This window comes from Misgurnus anguillicaudatus, chromosome 18, assembly GCF_027580225.2.
Source record: "Misgurnus anguillicaudatus chromosome 18, ASM2758022v2, whole genome shotgun sequence".
NCBI lineage: Eukaryota > Metazoa > Chordata > Actinopteri > Cypriniformes > Cobitidae > Misgurnus > Misgurnus anguillicaudatus.
Genome location: NC_073354.2, coordinates 5,686,997 through 5,704,357, shown reverse-complemented (window position 1 = coordinate 5,704,357; position 17,361 = coordinate 5,686,997). Strand labels below are relative to the sequence as shown.

Sequence of the window (17,361 nt, the reverse complement as noted above, 5' to 3'; positions counted from 1 at the left end):
AAAAATCTGCCAATGGGGTAAGCAAATTTTTCTTGAATTTTTTTATTTATTTAATGTTTAAAAAAAATGTTCAAGATATTTTTACTTACCCCATTGGCAGATTTTCTTTGCTTGTTTTATGCACAAAATCACTTAAATTTGATATACTAAGAATTTTTTTTCTTGAAAATCATTTTTTGCAGTGTGTGTATATTTGTGAAGGTTGTGTGCTATCTGAACAACTGCCTTTACGATGAATAAAATGCTAAATGCTTTCTCCAGTTATTATAGAGCAGTGGTTCTCAAACTGGGGGGCAGAGAGATGGTGCCAGGGGGACCCCAGTTTTATGACATTATATAAAATACATTCCTTTTTCATAGTTTCTGTGTTATTAAAATAAGACTACTAACCAACAGCACTACATTTTATAATTTAATATGTTTTGTTTTATTCAAATTTAAGTTTAATAATGTTTTATGTCATAAATCTTCTTGGGAGGCCACGAAGCGATGCACCGCACACTGTCAAAAATAAAGGTACAAAGCTATCACTGGTTCAGTACCCTTTAAAAAAATATCCTTATATGTACCATTAAGGTACAAATATGTATTTTTGAAGTAATATGCACTTTTTGGGTACAAAGGTGTATCTTTTTGAAAGGGTACTGTCCCAGACACAACATTTGTACCTTTATTTCTGAGAATGTAGACAAGGGGGCCGCACACCGAAAAAATTTGAGAACCACTGCTATAGACCTCAATGCTATGTAGAAATTTAGCAGTCACCTGACTCTATGGTGACCCCTATAGGTGAACAGTTAAAATTGCCTAGACACTTCTGTTCTTATGTAAATCAGTATTGAGGAGAACAGGACAGCAGCCGGATTAACTCGCTTTGTGCTGGAGTACAAAAGCTGGCAGCAGATGGCTGGATGGCATCTGTATGTTTGGACTTTTTCTTAAGTGACAAACAGCTACATTCAGCTACATTCATTCATTTATCTCTCACAGATGGTTTAATAGAAGACTGCAGCTCTAGTCTTACATCACAGACTAAAGTTATTTGTGTTGATTTTAAAAGTTATATATTTAAGGTATTGCTATTTACGGTTTCAGCAGCAACAACATAAACAAGCGGCTTTTGTGGAAAACACGTAACTTCCTGTAAACTCCGCTAAGAATAAATAACAACAAAGTCCTTTTAAAGTAGTTTATTTATATAACATGCAAAATAAACAACACATAAATTACCTTGGAAACCAAAACATTTGTTATTTTCCACGAGGTATTTGTTTAAGAGCTCAGTTTCAGCAACTAGTCAGACCATTAAACAAACAGAAACCGGAAGTAAAGTTCAAACCAGACGCGTAATCGCTTTACCGCACGTGCGCCCGATGAAACAGTCTATAAGAAAAAGTAATTGAATTGCCCTTATAACAATTTTTTTTATTTTGAGCTTTTCACAACCATGTCTGGGTTATTTTTGACCCATAATGAGTAAATATTGGACAGAACACACACTCTAAAAAACAAACGGTGCTATATAGCACCAAAACAATTGCTTTGGATCGTAACGATAGAAGAACCATTTTAGTGCCATATAGCACCGGTGAAGAACCAGTGAAGCACCAGTGAAGCACCAGTGTAGAACCATATAGGGGCCATATAGCACCACATATGGTTCTACATAGCACTATATGGTTCTACACAGGTGCTTCACTGGTGCTTCACTGGTTCTTCACCGGTGCTATATGGCACTAAAAATGGTTCTTCTATCGTTACGATCCAAAGCAACTGTTTTGGTGCTATATAGCACCGTTTGTTTTTTAGAGTGCATGCTGGGTTAAACATGACCCAATGTTGGGTCGTTGTTATGCAACCATGGGGTATAATAACCCAGTCGTTGGGTTAAAACAACCCTGCAATGGGTCAATTTTAACCCAGCATGTGTTCTGTCCAATATTTACCCATTATGGGTCAAAAATAACCCAACCAGCTGGTCCCAAAGTCATGTCACTGTAGCTCAGCCTTGTGTTAGCAGTGTAAAAGGTTGAATGAATGCACATACTGTGTAAAACGCTTAAAGCATCTGCAAAATGCATAAATGTATGTAAATTCAGGGGCACCACATGGGGGGGTAGTTAGGACGAATTTAGGGGCCCACACATTTTTGGGGCCCCCACCCAAGAATTTTTTTTATTTTTGTAAATTTTTGGTAGATACAATTTTATGGCTTGTTTCTGCATTTTGGGCCAAATTTAACCTCCTCCCAATTCACTGTTTCGGTTCCTGTCTTACGAAGCCTTAAAGGGGTCATAGCGTGAAAATCTGACTTTTTCCATGTTTAAGTGCTATAATTGGGTCCGCAGTGCTTCTATCAACCTAGAAAAGGTGAAAAAGATCAACCCAGTAACTTTGTTTGGGGAAACTATTCTCTGTAAGCATGTGAAAAATTTGGCCCGCCCCCTTTATCTGCACTATCCAACCACAGCACTGCCATTTAGTGCAGAGAGAAAGAAGGAAAAAAATAATTGACAGCACAATTGAGTTTCAATTACACAAACCACCATCATTTTGATCAGTGTTTGCATTTCATAAGCTCATTTGCATTTTAAAGGAAACACCTAAAAACGGCACACATTTGCTCAGGCCTGAAAAGTGTCAATTTTAACATGCTATAATAAATTTTCTGTTGAGTATTTTGAGCTTAAACTTCACATGCACACTCTGGGGCCACCAACGATTTATTTTACATCTTAAAAAGAAATCACATAATATGACCCCTTTAAAGGTGTAGTGTGTAACTTTTATAAGGATCTCTTGACAGAAATGCAATATAAAATACATAACTATATTATCAGTGGTGTATAAAGACCTTTCATAATGAACAGTTATGTTTTTATTACCTTAGAATGAGACGTTTTTATCTACACACACAGAGGGTCCCCTTACATGGAAGTTGCCATTTTGTTTCTACAAAAGCCCTTAACGAACAAACTTTTTTTTACTAAATTGTCTCCAACAATGACATGGTTGTCCGGCGGCGGCTACCGTAGCTTCTCTATGCGTTTCGGTGAACGGTGGACTGAAACGTTTGTTGCAATTTGCAACCTCACCACTATGTACTAAAATTTACACACTGCACCTTTAAGACATTTTCACTGAATATTTTATTACTGTGCTGTATTTTTCTATTAAAGTTCACCTATTTCATTGCTAAAAACAAGGTTATTTTGTTTATTTGGTATAATTCAATGTGTTTGCGTGGTTTATGGTTAAAAAAAATTTTTCCACATACCGTACATTTTTGTATTTCCAGATTTCTCTTCCTGAAATGCATGGATCGGACAATAGGTACTCTTTAAAATTTATATTTGCACAATACATAATCTTATAGCTACTGCCATGGTGGGTCTCTGACTAAATACTCATACCTAGTATTTTTAAATTGCAAACAAAGATTTTGGATAGCTAGATTGGCTTGTATGTTTGGTGCAACATAAGTGCGGTAGGGGGCCCAACTTCATATTCTTTCATAGGGCCCAAAATTGCAATTGGCGCCCCAGCTGTAATGGATGTACGAAGTTCTCCTCAAATTTACGTAAGTGCCTTGGTAGAGACACAAATATATCTCCAAAAACATGAAGACACCAAAAAGTGATTTAAGAGCACGTCATGGGTGTAATGTACAAATCAAGCACTCTCACTATTGTTCAAATACACAAACATAATCAAATTTGACATGATTTTTAAAGATAATATTTATTAGGCAGCCATTTTTATTTCTTTTTGAATACCTCCTTAATCTAAAATCACCACATAAACATCTACACAGTTCATTTACAGACATTTATACATGAATGTACAATACTACAATAATAAAATACTAAAATATGTACATATAAAAGAGACTGCCATTTTAAAAACTAATGTATGTAAACAAAAGACTGCTTGATTATTGAGTCTAGTGAAAAGTTTAAACCACCAAGTCAAACTACTGTATATAAAATGCATTGTGTTTCAATCCATTAGTGATCAACACATAGACCAAACTAAAGGCTTTTTCCTAAGATCTCTACAAAACCCACAATTTAACAGCATTTTTATAATTCACATCTAAAAAGTCTAAATAAAGTGGACATCTCTAAGAAAACATTTCTACACTATTAAACTATATATACAGTATAAATATCTACATACAGTAATGGAGAAGCTGTGGAGTTCCTGTCTGTGTTTGAAGGTGACCACAGGTCTGTAGTAACCCACAAGCTTTAGTTTCATTTGATCTATAGTCCTTCATCTTCACAGGTTGGTCTCTCTGTACACACGGATGCCAGGGACGGCGGCATACGGGCCGGACAGCTCGGATTGAGGTTCAGTCTGAACCTCTGGCTGTTTCTCACAGATCTCCTGCAGCAGCAGAACGTTAGCATCTCTCCACTGTCTGTACTTGGAAACGTTCATAGGTTCACTTAAAATCTGCTCGATGACGTGCAGATCAGCCTCTTTAGCCTGAAACCAGACACAAACACAATATGATACTTTCTTTAGGAACGATATCAGGTTTATAGTTCCCCAAAAAAGTAAATTCAGCAATGTATTTGGGTTATCAATACTGCCATCTAGTGTTTGTACACTTACAATACATTTAAAAAAAATTTAAAAGGATAGTTCACCCAAAAATGAAAATTCTGTCATCGTTTACTCACCCTCATGTTGTTACAAACCTGAATAAATGTCTTTGTTTTGATGAACACAAAGGAAAATATTTATAATGAAGCAGGAAACAGAAGCACCGTTGACTTCCATAGTAGGAAATATACTAGAAGTCAGTGGTGCTCAAAACGGTTTGGTTACAAACATTGCTTAAAATATCTTGTGTTCCGTGAAATAAAGAAATTCATACAGGTTTGTAAAAACAATAATAACAATTCTCATTTTTGGGTGAACTATCCCTTTAATTCAGTTCTGAAATCAGTTTATTACTATTAAAAAAATTAATTCATAGCCATATATTTTACATTTATTTTAATTAAGCACTTATTTAATTTTAACAAAAAAATCTGTATAATAAATATATAAATTTTTATTATTATGTTGTTTTTTATAATTATTTTTTTTGTATGTATGCGTGAAGTCGTTTATCCTTTCTGGACTACTGTTACTGTGATTTAATTCCTTGCAAGTACATCAACAGACATTTCGTCACACACGGTGTATAAATAAATTATATAACTTTTGTTAAAAATTATTAACACTCTTTTTGTGTGATTTTGGTATTTTTTATTAGAATTTACAGCTTAAAATTGACTCATTCTTAAGTAAAAAAAAAACGAGGTTCCCAAACTTTTCATTTCGCGAGCCATCTATCAGGGACCGATCAACATATTTTAAAATGGAAAAATAAGGAAACACATATTTTCCTTTTATAATTTAAGGTCCAACGTGTAGCTTTTATGAGGATCTCTGGACAAAAATGCAATATAATATACTTATAGACGGTTTCATTGGACGCACATGCGGTGACGCGATACACGTCTGGATCCGAACTTTACTTCCGGTTTCGTTTTATTAATGGTTTGACTAGTTGCTAAACTGATCTCTTGAACAAATGCCTCGTCGAAAATAACCAATGTTTTGGTTTTCTAGGTAATCTATGTGTTGTTTTTTTGCTTGTTATATAAATAAACTACGTTTAAAGAACTTTGTTGTTATTTATTCTTAGCGGAGTTTACCGGAAGTTACGTGATGACCACGAAAGCCGCTTGTTTATGTTGTTACTGCTGAAACCATCTATACCACGGGTCTGTTGAATGCTTTATTCTAATTGGTTGAGAAATGTTCAGTGGGTGTTGATTATTTTTCTGTAAACCGCACACCTGACCTGTCAAATGTCTCAAAAATAGGCACCAGAGCAATATGTGTGGTAACCGTGGTATAACCGGAATAATTGACTCCGGTCCATTGAATTATTCGAAAATAATGCACACCCAAGGTGTAATAACCTTTTCTTATAATTCAACGGGCCGTTGTCAATTATTTCTTACATAACTATATTATCAGTGGTGTAAAAATTCCTTATTACCTTAGAATGAGCCGTTTTTATCTCCATACACCGCGTTTCCCCTTACATGATAGTCGCTGCCATGTTTCCACCATGTGACAGTTTGAAAACCCCCTGCTCTAGTCTACATGGCTTAACCGGGACACTTTGAACAGATCTTTATTTGGGCAGAGAGATGTGGATCTCACCTTTAACGTGCTGTTCAAAGTTCGGATCAGGTGCAGTTTGTCATTAACGCTTTCGTCTTTGCAGCGCTTGATGAAGGACGATCTAAAGTCACGTTTGGTGGTCGGCTGCAGGGCTCCTGTTGGCGACAGACTCGCCTGCTTCAGATGAAGATACATCATCTCCATCTCATCAGATGGTGGACCTGATGAAACATATTAGGAAGACATTGGTCAACAAGACTCACCTAAACTTAAAAATAGAGAGCATTGGTTTACAGATTTCTTTCCACCTGACCTTTAAATTATTTTGCAGCTGTCTTCAAGATTTTGAAGAGAAGACAACTACCACTAGACAAAAACAATTATTATTATAAATCAATAAATATGAATATGTGACCCTGGACTACAAAACCATACAGTATTGTTCAAAATAATAGCAGTACAATGTGACTAACCAGAATAATCAAGGTTTTTAGTATATTTTTTATTGCTACGTGGCAAACAAGTTACCAGTAGGTTCAGTAGATTCTCAGAAAACAAATGAGACCCAGCATTCATGATATGCACGCTCTTAAGGCTGCGCAATTGGGCAATAGCTGAAAGGGGTGTGTTCAAAAAAACAGCAGTGTCTACCTTTGACTGTACAAACTCAAAACTATTTTGTACAAACATTTTTTTTTTTGGGATTTAGCAAGCCTGTGAATCACTAAACTAATATTTAGTTGTATGACCACAGTTTTTTAAAACTGCTTGACATCTGTGTGGCATGGAGTCAACTAACTTGTGGCACCTCTCAGCTGTTATTCCACTCCATGATTCTTTAACAACATTCCACAATTCATTCACATTTCTTGGTTTTGCTTCAGAAACAGCATTTTTGATATCACCCCACAAGTTTTCAATTGGAGTAAGGTCTGGAGATTGGGCTGGCCACTCCATAACATTAATTTTGTTGGTTTGGAACCAAGACTTTGTCCATTTACTAGTGTGTTTTGGGTCATTGTCTTGTTGAAACAACCATTTTAAGGGCATGTCCTCTTCAGCATAGGGCAACATGACCTCTTCAGGTATTTTAACATATGCAAACTGATCCATGATCCCTGGTATGCGATAAATAGGCCCAACACCATAGTAGGAGAAACATGTCCATATCATGATGCTTGCACCTCCATGCTTCACTGTCTTCACTGTGTACTGTGGCTTGAATTCAGAGTTTGGGGGTCGTCTCACAAACTGCCTGTGGCCCTTGGACCCAAAAAGAACAATTTTAATCTCATCAGTCCACAAAATGTTCCTCCATTTCTCTTTAGGCCAGTTGATGTGTTCTTTGGCAAATTGTAACCTCTTCTGCACATGCCTTTTTTTAACAGAGGGACTTTGCGGGGGATTCTTGAAAATAGATTAGCTTCACACAGACGTCTTCTAACTGTCACAGTACTTACAGATAACTCCAGACTGTCTTTGATCATCCTGGAGGTGATCATTGGCTGAGCCTTTGCCATTCTGGTTATTCTTCTATCCATTTTGATGGTTGTCTTCCGTTTTCTTCCACGTCTCTCTGGTTTTGCTCTCCATTTTAAGGCATTGGAGATCATTTTAGCTGAACAGCCTATCATTTTTTGCACCTCTTTATAGGTTTTCCCCTCTCCAATCAACTTTGTTCAGACGAACAGCGTACTTTGATTAAAATGTCTTGAACGACCCATTTTCCTCAGCTTTCAAATGCATGTTCAACAAGTGTTGGCTTCATCCTTAAATAGGGGCCACCTGATTCACACCTGTTTCTTCGCAAAATTGATGACCTCAGTGATTGAATGCCACACTGCTATTTTTTTTAACACACCCCTTTCAACTAATTCAACTAATTGCCCAATTGCACAGCCTTAAGAGCGTGCATATCATGAATGCTGGGTCTCATTTGTTTTCTGAGAATCTACTGAACCTACTGGTAACTTGTTTGCCACGTAGCAATAAAAAAATATACTAAAAACCTTGATTATTCTGGTTAGTCACATTGTACTGCTATTATTTTGAACAATACTGTAAGTCACATTGTATATTTGTAGTAATCGCCAACAATACATTGTATGGGTCAAAATTATAGATTTTTATGCCACAAATTATAAGGATATTAAGTGCAGATCATGTTCCATGAAGATATTTTGTTAATTCCCTACCGTAAGTATATAAAAAAAATATTTATCATTAATAATATGTGTTGCAAAGAAATTCATTTGGACAACTTTAAAGGCAATTTTCTTAATATTTTAAACAGCCTCAGATTCCAGCTTATTTATTCAGCATTTAGATCATGTGTAAAACTCAATTGTAAAAATGTGACCCTTATGACTGGTTTTGTGGTTCAGGGTCACATATATCTGGTTTGATGAATGCTTTAATCTGATTGGCTGAGAAATGTTCCATGGGTGTTGATTATTTTTCATTATACCACGGGTCTGTTGAATGCTGTATTCTGATTGGCTGAGAAACGTTCCGTGGGTATGCATTAATTTCTGAAAACCGCACACCTAACTTGTCAAATGTCTTAAAAATAGGCACCAGAGCAATGTTTGTGGTAACCGTGGTATAAGAGGAATAATTGAGACTCCGGTCCTTTGAATTATTTGAAAATAATGCACACCCGCAGTGTAACGGCACTCAGCTTCGTCGTGCCGCATTGCACCTTGTGTGCATTATTTTCTTATAATTCGGTGGCCCGTCGTCAATTATTCCTTACGTAAACCGCACACCTGACCTGTCAAATGTCTTAAAAATAGACACCAGAGCAATGTGCAACTGCGCTTCACATCGTGCCACATTACCACATTGGGTGTGCATAATTTTTTTATAATTCAACGGCCTGTCATCAATTATTCCTTACGTATTACACTGTCATGTGCAGGTCTGGATGTGACAATTTTTTTATTTTGGATGGACTAGAGCTGGATCAGAGCCCGCATGACTTTTGTGAACTCATATCAATATATTAGCATTGCAAAGGTCACAGGTTTGATTACAGTGAACACACATACTGACTAAAAATGTAAAGCTTGAATACACTGCAAGTCGCTTTTGCCAAATGCATAAATATAAATGATAACAAATGTAGCATTTCATTTTATTTTTATTTTAAGAACATCTTGTTTGAAGTGTGTGAAAGTAAAAATGATACTGAAACTAATGATGAATATAAATTGGAACAATCTAAGGCAGCGCTGCGTATTCTTTAAAATGGATGATTTGATTACATGTGCTGTGTATTTTCATACCTTTTGTGTGATTATATTAGTGACATGCATATATTAACGCTATGATGGTTGAACTACAATAATGAACTGGTAACTCACCGTCATTTCCCTTGCATTCTTGTATTCTGAGAATGGGGTTTTCTTCTGAACTGATCTCCTGCCACGACTCGCTGTCTACACTCGGAGTCTCAGTGTGGTTAAAGTCCGAAGACAGCGGGACCGTGTCCTGACAGGGGGATGAAGAGGAGCGCGGTGGAGGGAGACAAACCTGAGACAAACACAGTACAATAACTCAAAACTGAATCAACAAATGCATGAGTACAGTACATACTTTTTCAACATTTGATCGCTGATTTACTTTTAGAGAATGCTGGTAATCAATGTAAATGTCAAACTGTTATTAGCAGTTTGTGATTTTTGGGACATGCTAAACATGATGTTTTTCAGTCATTAAAATGTAAAAATACTTCTTTACCACAGTAACTTTTTAGATTAAAATAATGCAAAGGATAAGTCCACCAAATATAATTTACTCTGTCTCATGTCACCTGGTATGTATGAGACATCCATTCTTTAGAATGAATAACTTTATATTAACCCTTTACGACCCAAGCTTTGGTTTGGCTTGCATTTAAGGTTTCTTCCAGCTATTTGGGGTTAGGAAGAACCAATAAATATAATAAACTATTTTTTTCATGAAGCAGTGTAATTGTCCATATTTGTGTACAAAAGGTTCCAGTTCCTGTATACATGCAAACAACAAAAAATGTGATGTCCACGCATGTGGACACACCAGGTCTTAAGAGGTTAAAGGGAGTTCACCTAAAATTGAAAAATCTGAAAAATACCCCCCCCCCAAGTTGTTCGAAACTAATATGTATGTATATGTATATCTATGTGTGTGTGTGTGTGTGTTTGTGTATGTATGCATGTATGTATATATTACCGCCAAAATCAGTATTGCATCAGGTCAGTAATAAAGTAAATTCTTAATTTTACGCAAAATCCAATATCCGCCGTGTTATTGTCATCTTTTCTCCCTTTTTCCCAAAATGCAATAAACGCCAGTCCTCCTTCCACTAAAATCCACTAAACCAATCACAGCGCACCATTCACGCAATGTAACCAATGGTGGCGCATTGAATACACACAGAATCCTAGTTTTCCTCATCTTGTACTTCATGATGTACAAACTAATAGTAATTTTGATGGCATTGACAAACCTGTGATGGTTTTCTGTGACGGGAAAGAAATGTAAGCCATCAAAATCTAATAATTTTCGGGAGAGGCACTCGGGAGACGGAAAAATGTCGGCTGTTGTTCATTCTCACACGACAGCATCAAGCTTCTGTCATGATAACACATTGACCCCAGAGGATCTTATGAAAAACTTTACATAATTTTACTCAAAGTCAACGAAAATCGAGCAGGACCAAAACATTTTACAACTGATCGCTGTCAAAAAAAGTTCAGCGACGACATCCCAATGATGACAGCAGCAATGACAGTGTTCTTAATATGACAAAGTAAGTGTTTTGGTTGATGCTATTAATGTTTTTTTAATCAGTGTGTACCACTAGTCAACTAAATGAATATAACATGGCAAAGATGAATGCACATTTATATATTGATTCAATAGATTTATAGCATTTTGAAAAAAACCTTGTCATTGATTTTTGTGGAAAAATCATCAGTTTTTATAATAAATCTTTAAAAATTAAATTATGGATTCAGGAATTATGTTTTTATAACCTAAAGATGCTATGTGAAAGTTTGTAACAGAAAATAGTGGTTTTCCTCTTGTCACTTTAAAAACAAGTTTAACCAAATTATTCAAAATGGATTCATTGCGTTTTGGAACCAAACGCTTCATATATTTCTTTGTTCTGCTGAACACAAATGATATTTTTAAGAATGTTTGTAAAAGTAGATCTGGGGCACCATTGACTGCCATAGTAGGAAAAATAGTCAATGGTGCCCAGGATCTTCTTGATTATCCTTTGCATTTAGCAGAAATTATGTAATGTATAAATGATGATAACATTTTCATTTTTTAGGGTCAACTATCCCTTTGAAATTCAACATGACAAAGCTCCAAAAAGCAAAAACATCCACCATTAAAGTAATTCACATGACTCACCGGTTAACATACAATATGTCTTCTGAAGCAAACAACACGTTTGTGAGAGAAAACAGCTCCTTTTTACTTATTTGGGATTTTAGGTTCTTACGTGTCTTGTGATGAAATAGGACGGCATGAGGGTGAGTTAGAGAATTTTCATATGGAGGAACTATAATTATTATATAAAATTACATCGTCATAAAGTTTAACTAGCTAGATTTCATACTAGATTATTTTTAAACATGGCATTTGTCCATAGAAGTAATATGGCATCAATGTACCCTAAAGATTTTTTCACTCGCAAATAAAAGAGATATGAGATTTAAGCAACTGTGCCTTTATCACAATTGAGTCTATTTACTCATCAACTGTCTTTAATATTGTATAATCAATTACACCGGTTTTGTGCGATGGTCTTTATTTATATAGGTCACTTTGTTTGACTTCTGTCCCAGCATAACCAGAAAAAACAGGTGTGCTTGTGTACTATACAAGAAGTGCGTGCGTGCATGTGTAATAATTTATGGCCTACATAAATCAACCTATTTACTATCCTTTGTGTGCCTGAAGTTGAATTGTTTAAGCTTACATTGAATTGAGCTCATTTAAACTCTTGTCATACTCTCCATCTGTCTCTGTAACTCACATGAGGAGAACTCAGGGTCATCTGGTCCATGTCTTCGGCACACATCTCGGCTGTGTCTGCATCATCATCATCATCGCTTTCCTCGCTGTAACACTCTCCACAAACACATACAAAACTCAAACGCTCATGTTGGTTTGGCCGAGGTTTGCTGAAATATGTCAGGTGGACTAAAAAGGGATGTAAACCCTTCTGTGTGTTTGTGTGGTGTCGATTTACCTCCACTGGTTAAGTCTGTGGGCGAGTGTTCCTTTGAAGCCTGGTTAAGTTTAGTCATCCATCTGAGAGCCAAAAAAAGATCATTAATTACAGTAAACCTCTGACATGGGTAGTAGTGTTGAACCTCTGTCTACATTGTTTGATTCCAGCACGCCCACAGTTTTATCTCAATGTGGTTTAACAAAGTTTTAAATAACTGTTTACCCAAAAATTCGACATTTCTACCATGGAAGACAGAAAATGTATTTTTCCATTTATAATTTTCCTGGCTTTATAATGGAATCGAATAGTACCTAATTTTGTAGTCTATCCATCATTAAAAAAGAAACCCATATGACACCGATGGGTTAATATTTGAAGAGCTCAGAAGTGCATCTGACATATTTTCTTGTAAACAAGAAGGCTTTTAATGGATTCTAACAACAAAACAAGAATTTTTGAGTGATGCGAGGCTGGGATTAAGCTGATTTCAATCAGATTTGATGAATGATTAATACGTGCCGAGAGCATTCGGTTAATTTCAAATCTCATTTTTGACAGAGGTGGCGTTTTGAGGCTTTTGCTTCTCATACTTTGGAATGAAGTTATATGTTTGTGAATAAAAAAAATTGTCATCACTGTTTAGCAATTGATGATCCACGTTTGAATGTAAACGCAATGGAAACAAAAATGGCGGCATAGCGGTTGCATGACGATATGCAAGGCGTTCACGGTTCTCGCGTCTTATGACTGTGTGGTACGTCATGACATTCGCAAGAACCAACTATTGTCTGGCAAACCGATATGCTGCTTTTTGATCTAGATGTGTAAACGAGATGATTTTAAACACACTGAAAATACAAATGGAAATGTATCATTTCACTTCAGACAACATACACTCACCTAAAGGATTATTAGGAACACCATACTAATACTGTGTTTGACCCCCTTTCGCCTTCAGAACTGGCTTAATTCAATGTGGCATTGATTCAACAAAGTGCTGAAAGCATTCTTTAGAAATGTTGGCCCATATTGATAGGACAGCATCTTGCAGTTGATAGAGATTTGTGGGATGCACATCCAGGACACAAAGCTCTCGTTCCACCACATCCCAAAGATGCTCTATTGGGTTGAGATCTGGTGACTGTGGGGGCCATTTTAGTACAGTGAACTCATTGTCATGTTCAAGAAACTAATTTGAAATGATTCAAGCTTTGTGACATGCTGCATTATCCTGCTGGAAGTAGGCATCAGAGGATGTGTACATGGTGGTCATAAAGGGATGGACATGGTCAGAAACAATGCTCAGGTAGGATGTGGCATTTAAAAGATGCCCAATTGACAGTAAGGGGCCTAAAGTGTGCCAAGAAAACATCCCCCACACCATTACACCACCACCACCAGCCTGCACAGTGGTAACAAGGCATGATAGATCAATGTTCTCACTCTGTTTATGCCAAATTCTGACTCTACCATCTGAATGTCTCAACAGAAATCGAGACTCATCAGACCAGACAACATTTTTCTAGTCTTCAACTGTACAATTTTGGTGAGCTTGTGCAAATTGTAGCCTCTTTTTCTTATTTGTAGTGGAGATGAGTGGTACTTGGTGGGGTCTTTTGCTGTTGTAGCCCATCCGCCTCAAGGTTGTGCGTGTTGTGGCTTCACAAATGCTTTGCTGCATACCTCAGTTGTAACGAGTGGTTATTTCAGTCAAAGTTGCTCTTCTATCAGCTTGAATCAGTCGGCCCATTCTCCTCTGACCTCTAGCATCAACAAGGCATCCGCCTCAAGGTTGTGCGTGTTGTGGCTTCACAAATGCTTTGCTGCATACCTCAGTTGTAACGAGTGGTTATTTCAGTCAAAGTTGCTCTTCTATCAGCTTGAATCAGTCGGCCCATTCTCCTCTGACCTCTAGCATCAACAAGGCATCCGCCTCAAGGTTGTGCGTGTTGTGGCTTCACAAACGCACAATAAATTTGCTACAAAAAACTGTAGTTCACTGTCACTGATGTGGCCCAGCTTGACAGTGCGCTACGGCTTTGTGTACTAAATGCCGTTCCATCTGAAAGCAGCTGATGGCGATTTATTACTAATTAAGAAACCGGCGACGAGATACGCATGATATCAAATGTGATTTATCGTGCAGCCCTGCATTACAGAGCCACAATATTATTTAATATAACTCTAAATGCTTATGGCTGAAGAAAAAAGTCATATACTGTACACCTAGGATGGCATTAAGGCGAGTCAATTATTGATTAATTTTTATTTTTCTGTGAATTACTCCGAAGCCAATGGCCAAAAATTGTACCCTCGGTCACAGCTCTTAAAGGTGCAGTATGTAACTTTTTTAACGATCTCTTGACAGAAATGCAATATTAAATACATAACTATATTATCAGTGGTGTATAAAGACCTTTCATAATGAACTGTTGTTTTTATTACCTTAGAATGAGACATTTTTATCTACATACACAGAGGGTCCCCTTACATGGAAGTCACCATTTTGTTTCTACAGAAGCCCTTAACGGACAAACTTTTTTACTAAGTGTTTGTCCAGTGGCGGCTACCGTAGCTTCTCTATGCGTTTCGGTGAACGGTGGACTGAAACATTGGTTGAAACATTGGTTGCAATTTGCAACCTTACCACTAGATGTACTAAAACTTACACACTGCACCTTTAAATCTTAAAAGGATAGTTCACCACAAAATGAAAATTCTGTCATCAATTCCTCGACCCTTCAAACCTGCATCCATTTCCATGTTCTGCCAAAACACAAATAGATATTTTGAAGAATGTTTGTAACCAAGCAGATCTGGGGCACCATTGACTCCAATAGAAGAAAAAATAATACTATGGAAGTGAATGGTGCACCAGATCTGCTTGGTTCAGCAGATAAAAAAATGCATGCAGGTTTGGAACGACTTGTGGGAATGATAACAGAATTAAAATGTTGTAGTTGTTAACTATGGTCAAACTAACCATGTCAAAGGAAAGTCTTGAATTGTATAGCATTCCTCACACATAGCTACTTGTATGCCTTTCAAAATCTTGAAATATAATGCATAAGTGCATTGTGTCTCAAAAGCTATGCTGCTGTTTTATGGAACTTAACAGTACCCATTTCCCCCTTTTATTTTTCTATGTATGAACAAAATTAGCTTTAAAATTCTGAAGTTATATAGCGGAAATAGCTGCCAGTTCACTATTCATTTAAATTAGCAAGAACTGAAAACCCAAACAAATTTGACTTTTTTCCAGATGCAAAACATTTCTGGAAGGACTAGATGTCTTTCAAAGCATGCATCTTTATCACAAGATGGACTACAGACACCTCTTATCACAGCCACAGTATGCATCATCAAAACGGACTGGAGAATGAGCGCAACCACAATGCAATGCAATGCAATGCAAACACCAAAAAGAAAAAAACAGACCTTTACGCCTCATGTGAACACGTAAGTGTTACGTGACTAAAATATATAGTTGTTTTTTTCACAGTATGACACTTTGCCGTCAGCAAGAATCTCTGACCCCCCTGGCACGCAGGCATAATTTACTTTCATTTTGCCTTTCGACAACTTACTTGTTCATGTCTTTTATATTCTCAGCAGCGAAGTACAACGTCACCGTCTGAACGTGGCTCGCTTTCATTGCACTGGAAAAAAATGAGTCAGATACTAAATATTAAAACCACGCAACCCTTTGTGAACAACATGTATGCGGTTGAGTGCATGTAGATGACGCACCGACACCATAATATGAAAACAATGGCAGTCTCTGGTTTTATTCGCTTATAGCGATCAAAGTAAAGCAATATTACTGTATGACTTCAGAAAGGAAGTCGGTGAAAAACACTGTAGCTCAGACCACACAATGAAAACAGACTGTTTCCTGTGCTAAGAGCGCGCTTATGGCAGTACCCTATAAAACAGTGGTGTCCAACATGGTGCAACATTATATATATATTTTTATATTTATTTATTACATATATTTTTTAATAAAATTGGCTTCTTTTATGCATGTTAACATTTTAAACAATTAAACAAAAATATTTTATCTTTTGTGGTAGCCCTTGCTCACAAAAAGGTTGGAGACCCCTGCTTTAAAGGAATATATCTCACTTACTTACACAAAGTCAGATGTGTACGCAGTACGCATCTTTAGATTTTGGAAGAAATTATCACAATTTTAAGATATTGCTGATGGTTGCCATGATGATGATTATGGTGTTTTTTCCAAATGACAAAACGTAACCCAGTTAACAAATAGATGTGGTGGGGACAACTTAAAATATCTGCAGATGTGTTTTGAACACATTTCTAAATAAGGAAGATGGACTCACAATTTCTTCTTGCATTCAGCAGCCTGCTCAACAGTGAAGTCTCTCAGATTGATGTAGCCTTCGGCTGTTTCTGCCTGGAAGAAGCGTGTTATTTTTCAATGCACGAAAAACAGCATTCACGCTTTACCACGGGAAAACCACACAACTTACCGTCTCGGATGTGTACCAGTACAGCGAGCATTTCTTAAGCACAAACCAGAACTTCTTCCATCTCCATCCCAGAAACCCCTTGCTTTCTTTTCTTTTGTACAACCACCCCTCACAGTCCCCCAGCCCCAGGTCCTTCACCGAGACCCTCCTGCGACTCATCACACCATTGCCTAACACAAACAAACACGCATGAAGTTTCTCTACGGGACTTTGGTACATCAATACACGAGATAGTATTACAACCGCAAACAAAGTCAACAGGGATGTGATTATGTCAACACAAATCCTAATTTATCTTTTCTCGTTGCACATCAATACATTGTTTGACTCTACTGTAAAGCCAAGTACTTAACTTTGGATAATCTCGTACATTACAACAAATCTGTGTGTGCTTACCTTGAAACCTTTCGGAAGCAAAATCTTGGAGTGGATACTGAACGA

At 36.9% G+C, this 17,361-nt stretch overlaps 1 protein-coding gene across 1 annotated transcript in view; it reads right to left on the bottom strand.

Annotated features, from left to right (window-relative positions):
* Positions 1-3,722: 3,722 nt before the first annotated feature.
* The window catches only part of ipcef1 (interaction protein for cytohesin exchange factors 1), a 73,473-nt gene continuing 59,834 nt past the window's right edge, over positions 3,723-17,361 (bottom strand). Inside the window, exons 16-24 of the mRNA XM_073855447.1 lie at positions 17,317-17,353; positions 16,921-17,090; positions 16,771-16,844; positions 16,012-16,083; positions 12,443-12,504; positions 12,227-12,321; positions 9,558-9,726; positions 6,232-6,413; positions 3,723-4,491 (exon numbers count right to left, since the gene is read on the bottom strand). Of these exons, the coding sequence (XP_073711548.1) occupies positions 4,282-4,491; positions 6,232-6,413; positions 9,558-9,726; positions 12,227-12,321; positions 12,443-12,504; positions 16,012-16,083; positions 16,771-16,844; positions 16,921-17,090; positions 17,317-17,353 (1,071 nt within the window). The 3' untranslated portion in view covers positions 3,723-4,281. The remainder of the gene's footprint in view (positions 4,492-6,231; positions 6,414-9,557; positions 9,727-12,226; positions 12,322-12,442; positions 12,505-16,011; positions 16,084-16,770; positions 16,845-16,920; positions 17,091-17,316; positions 17,354-17,361) is intronic.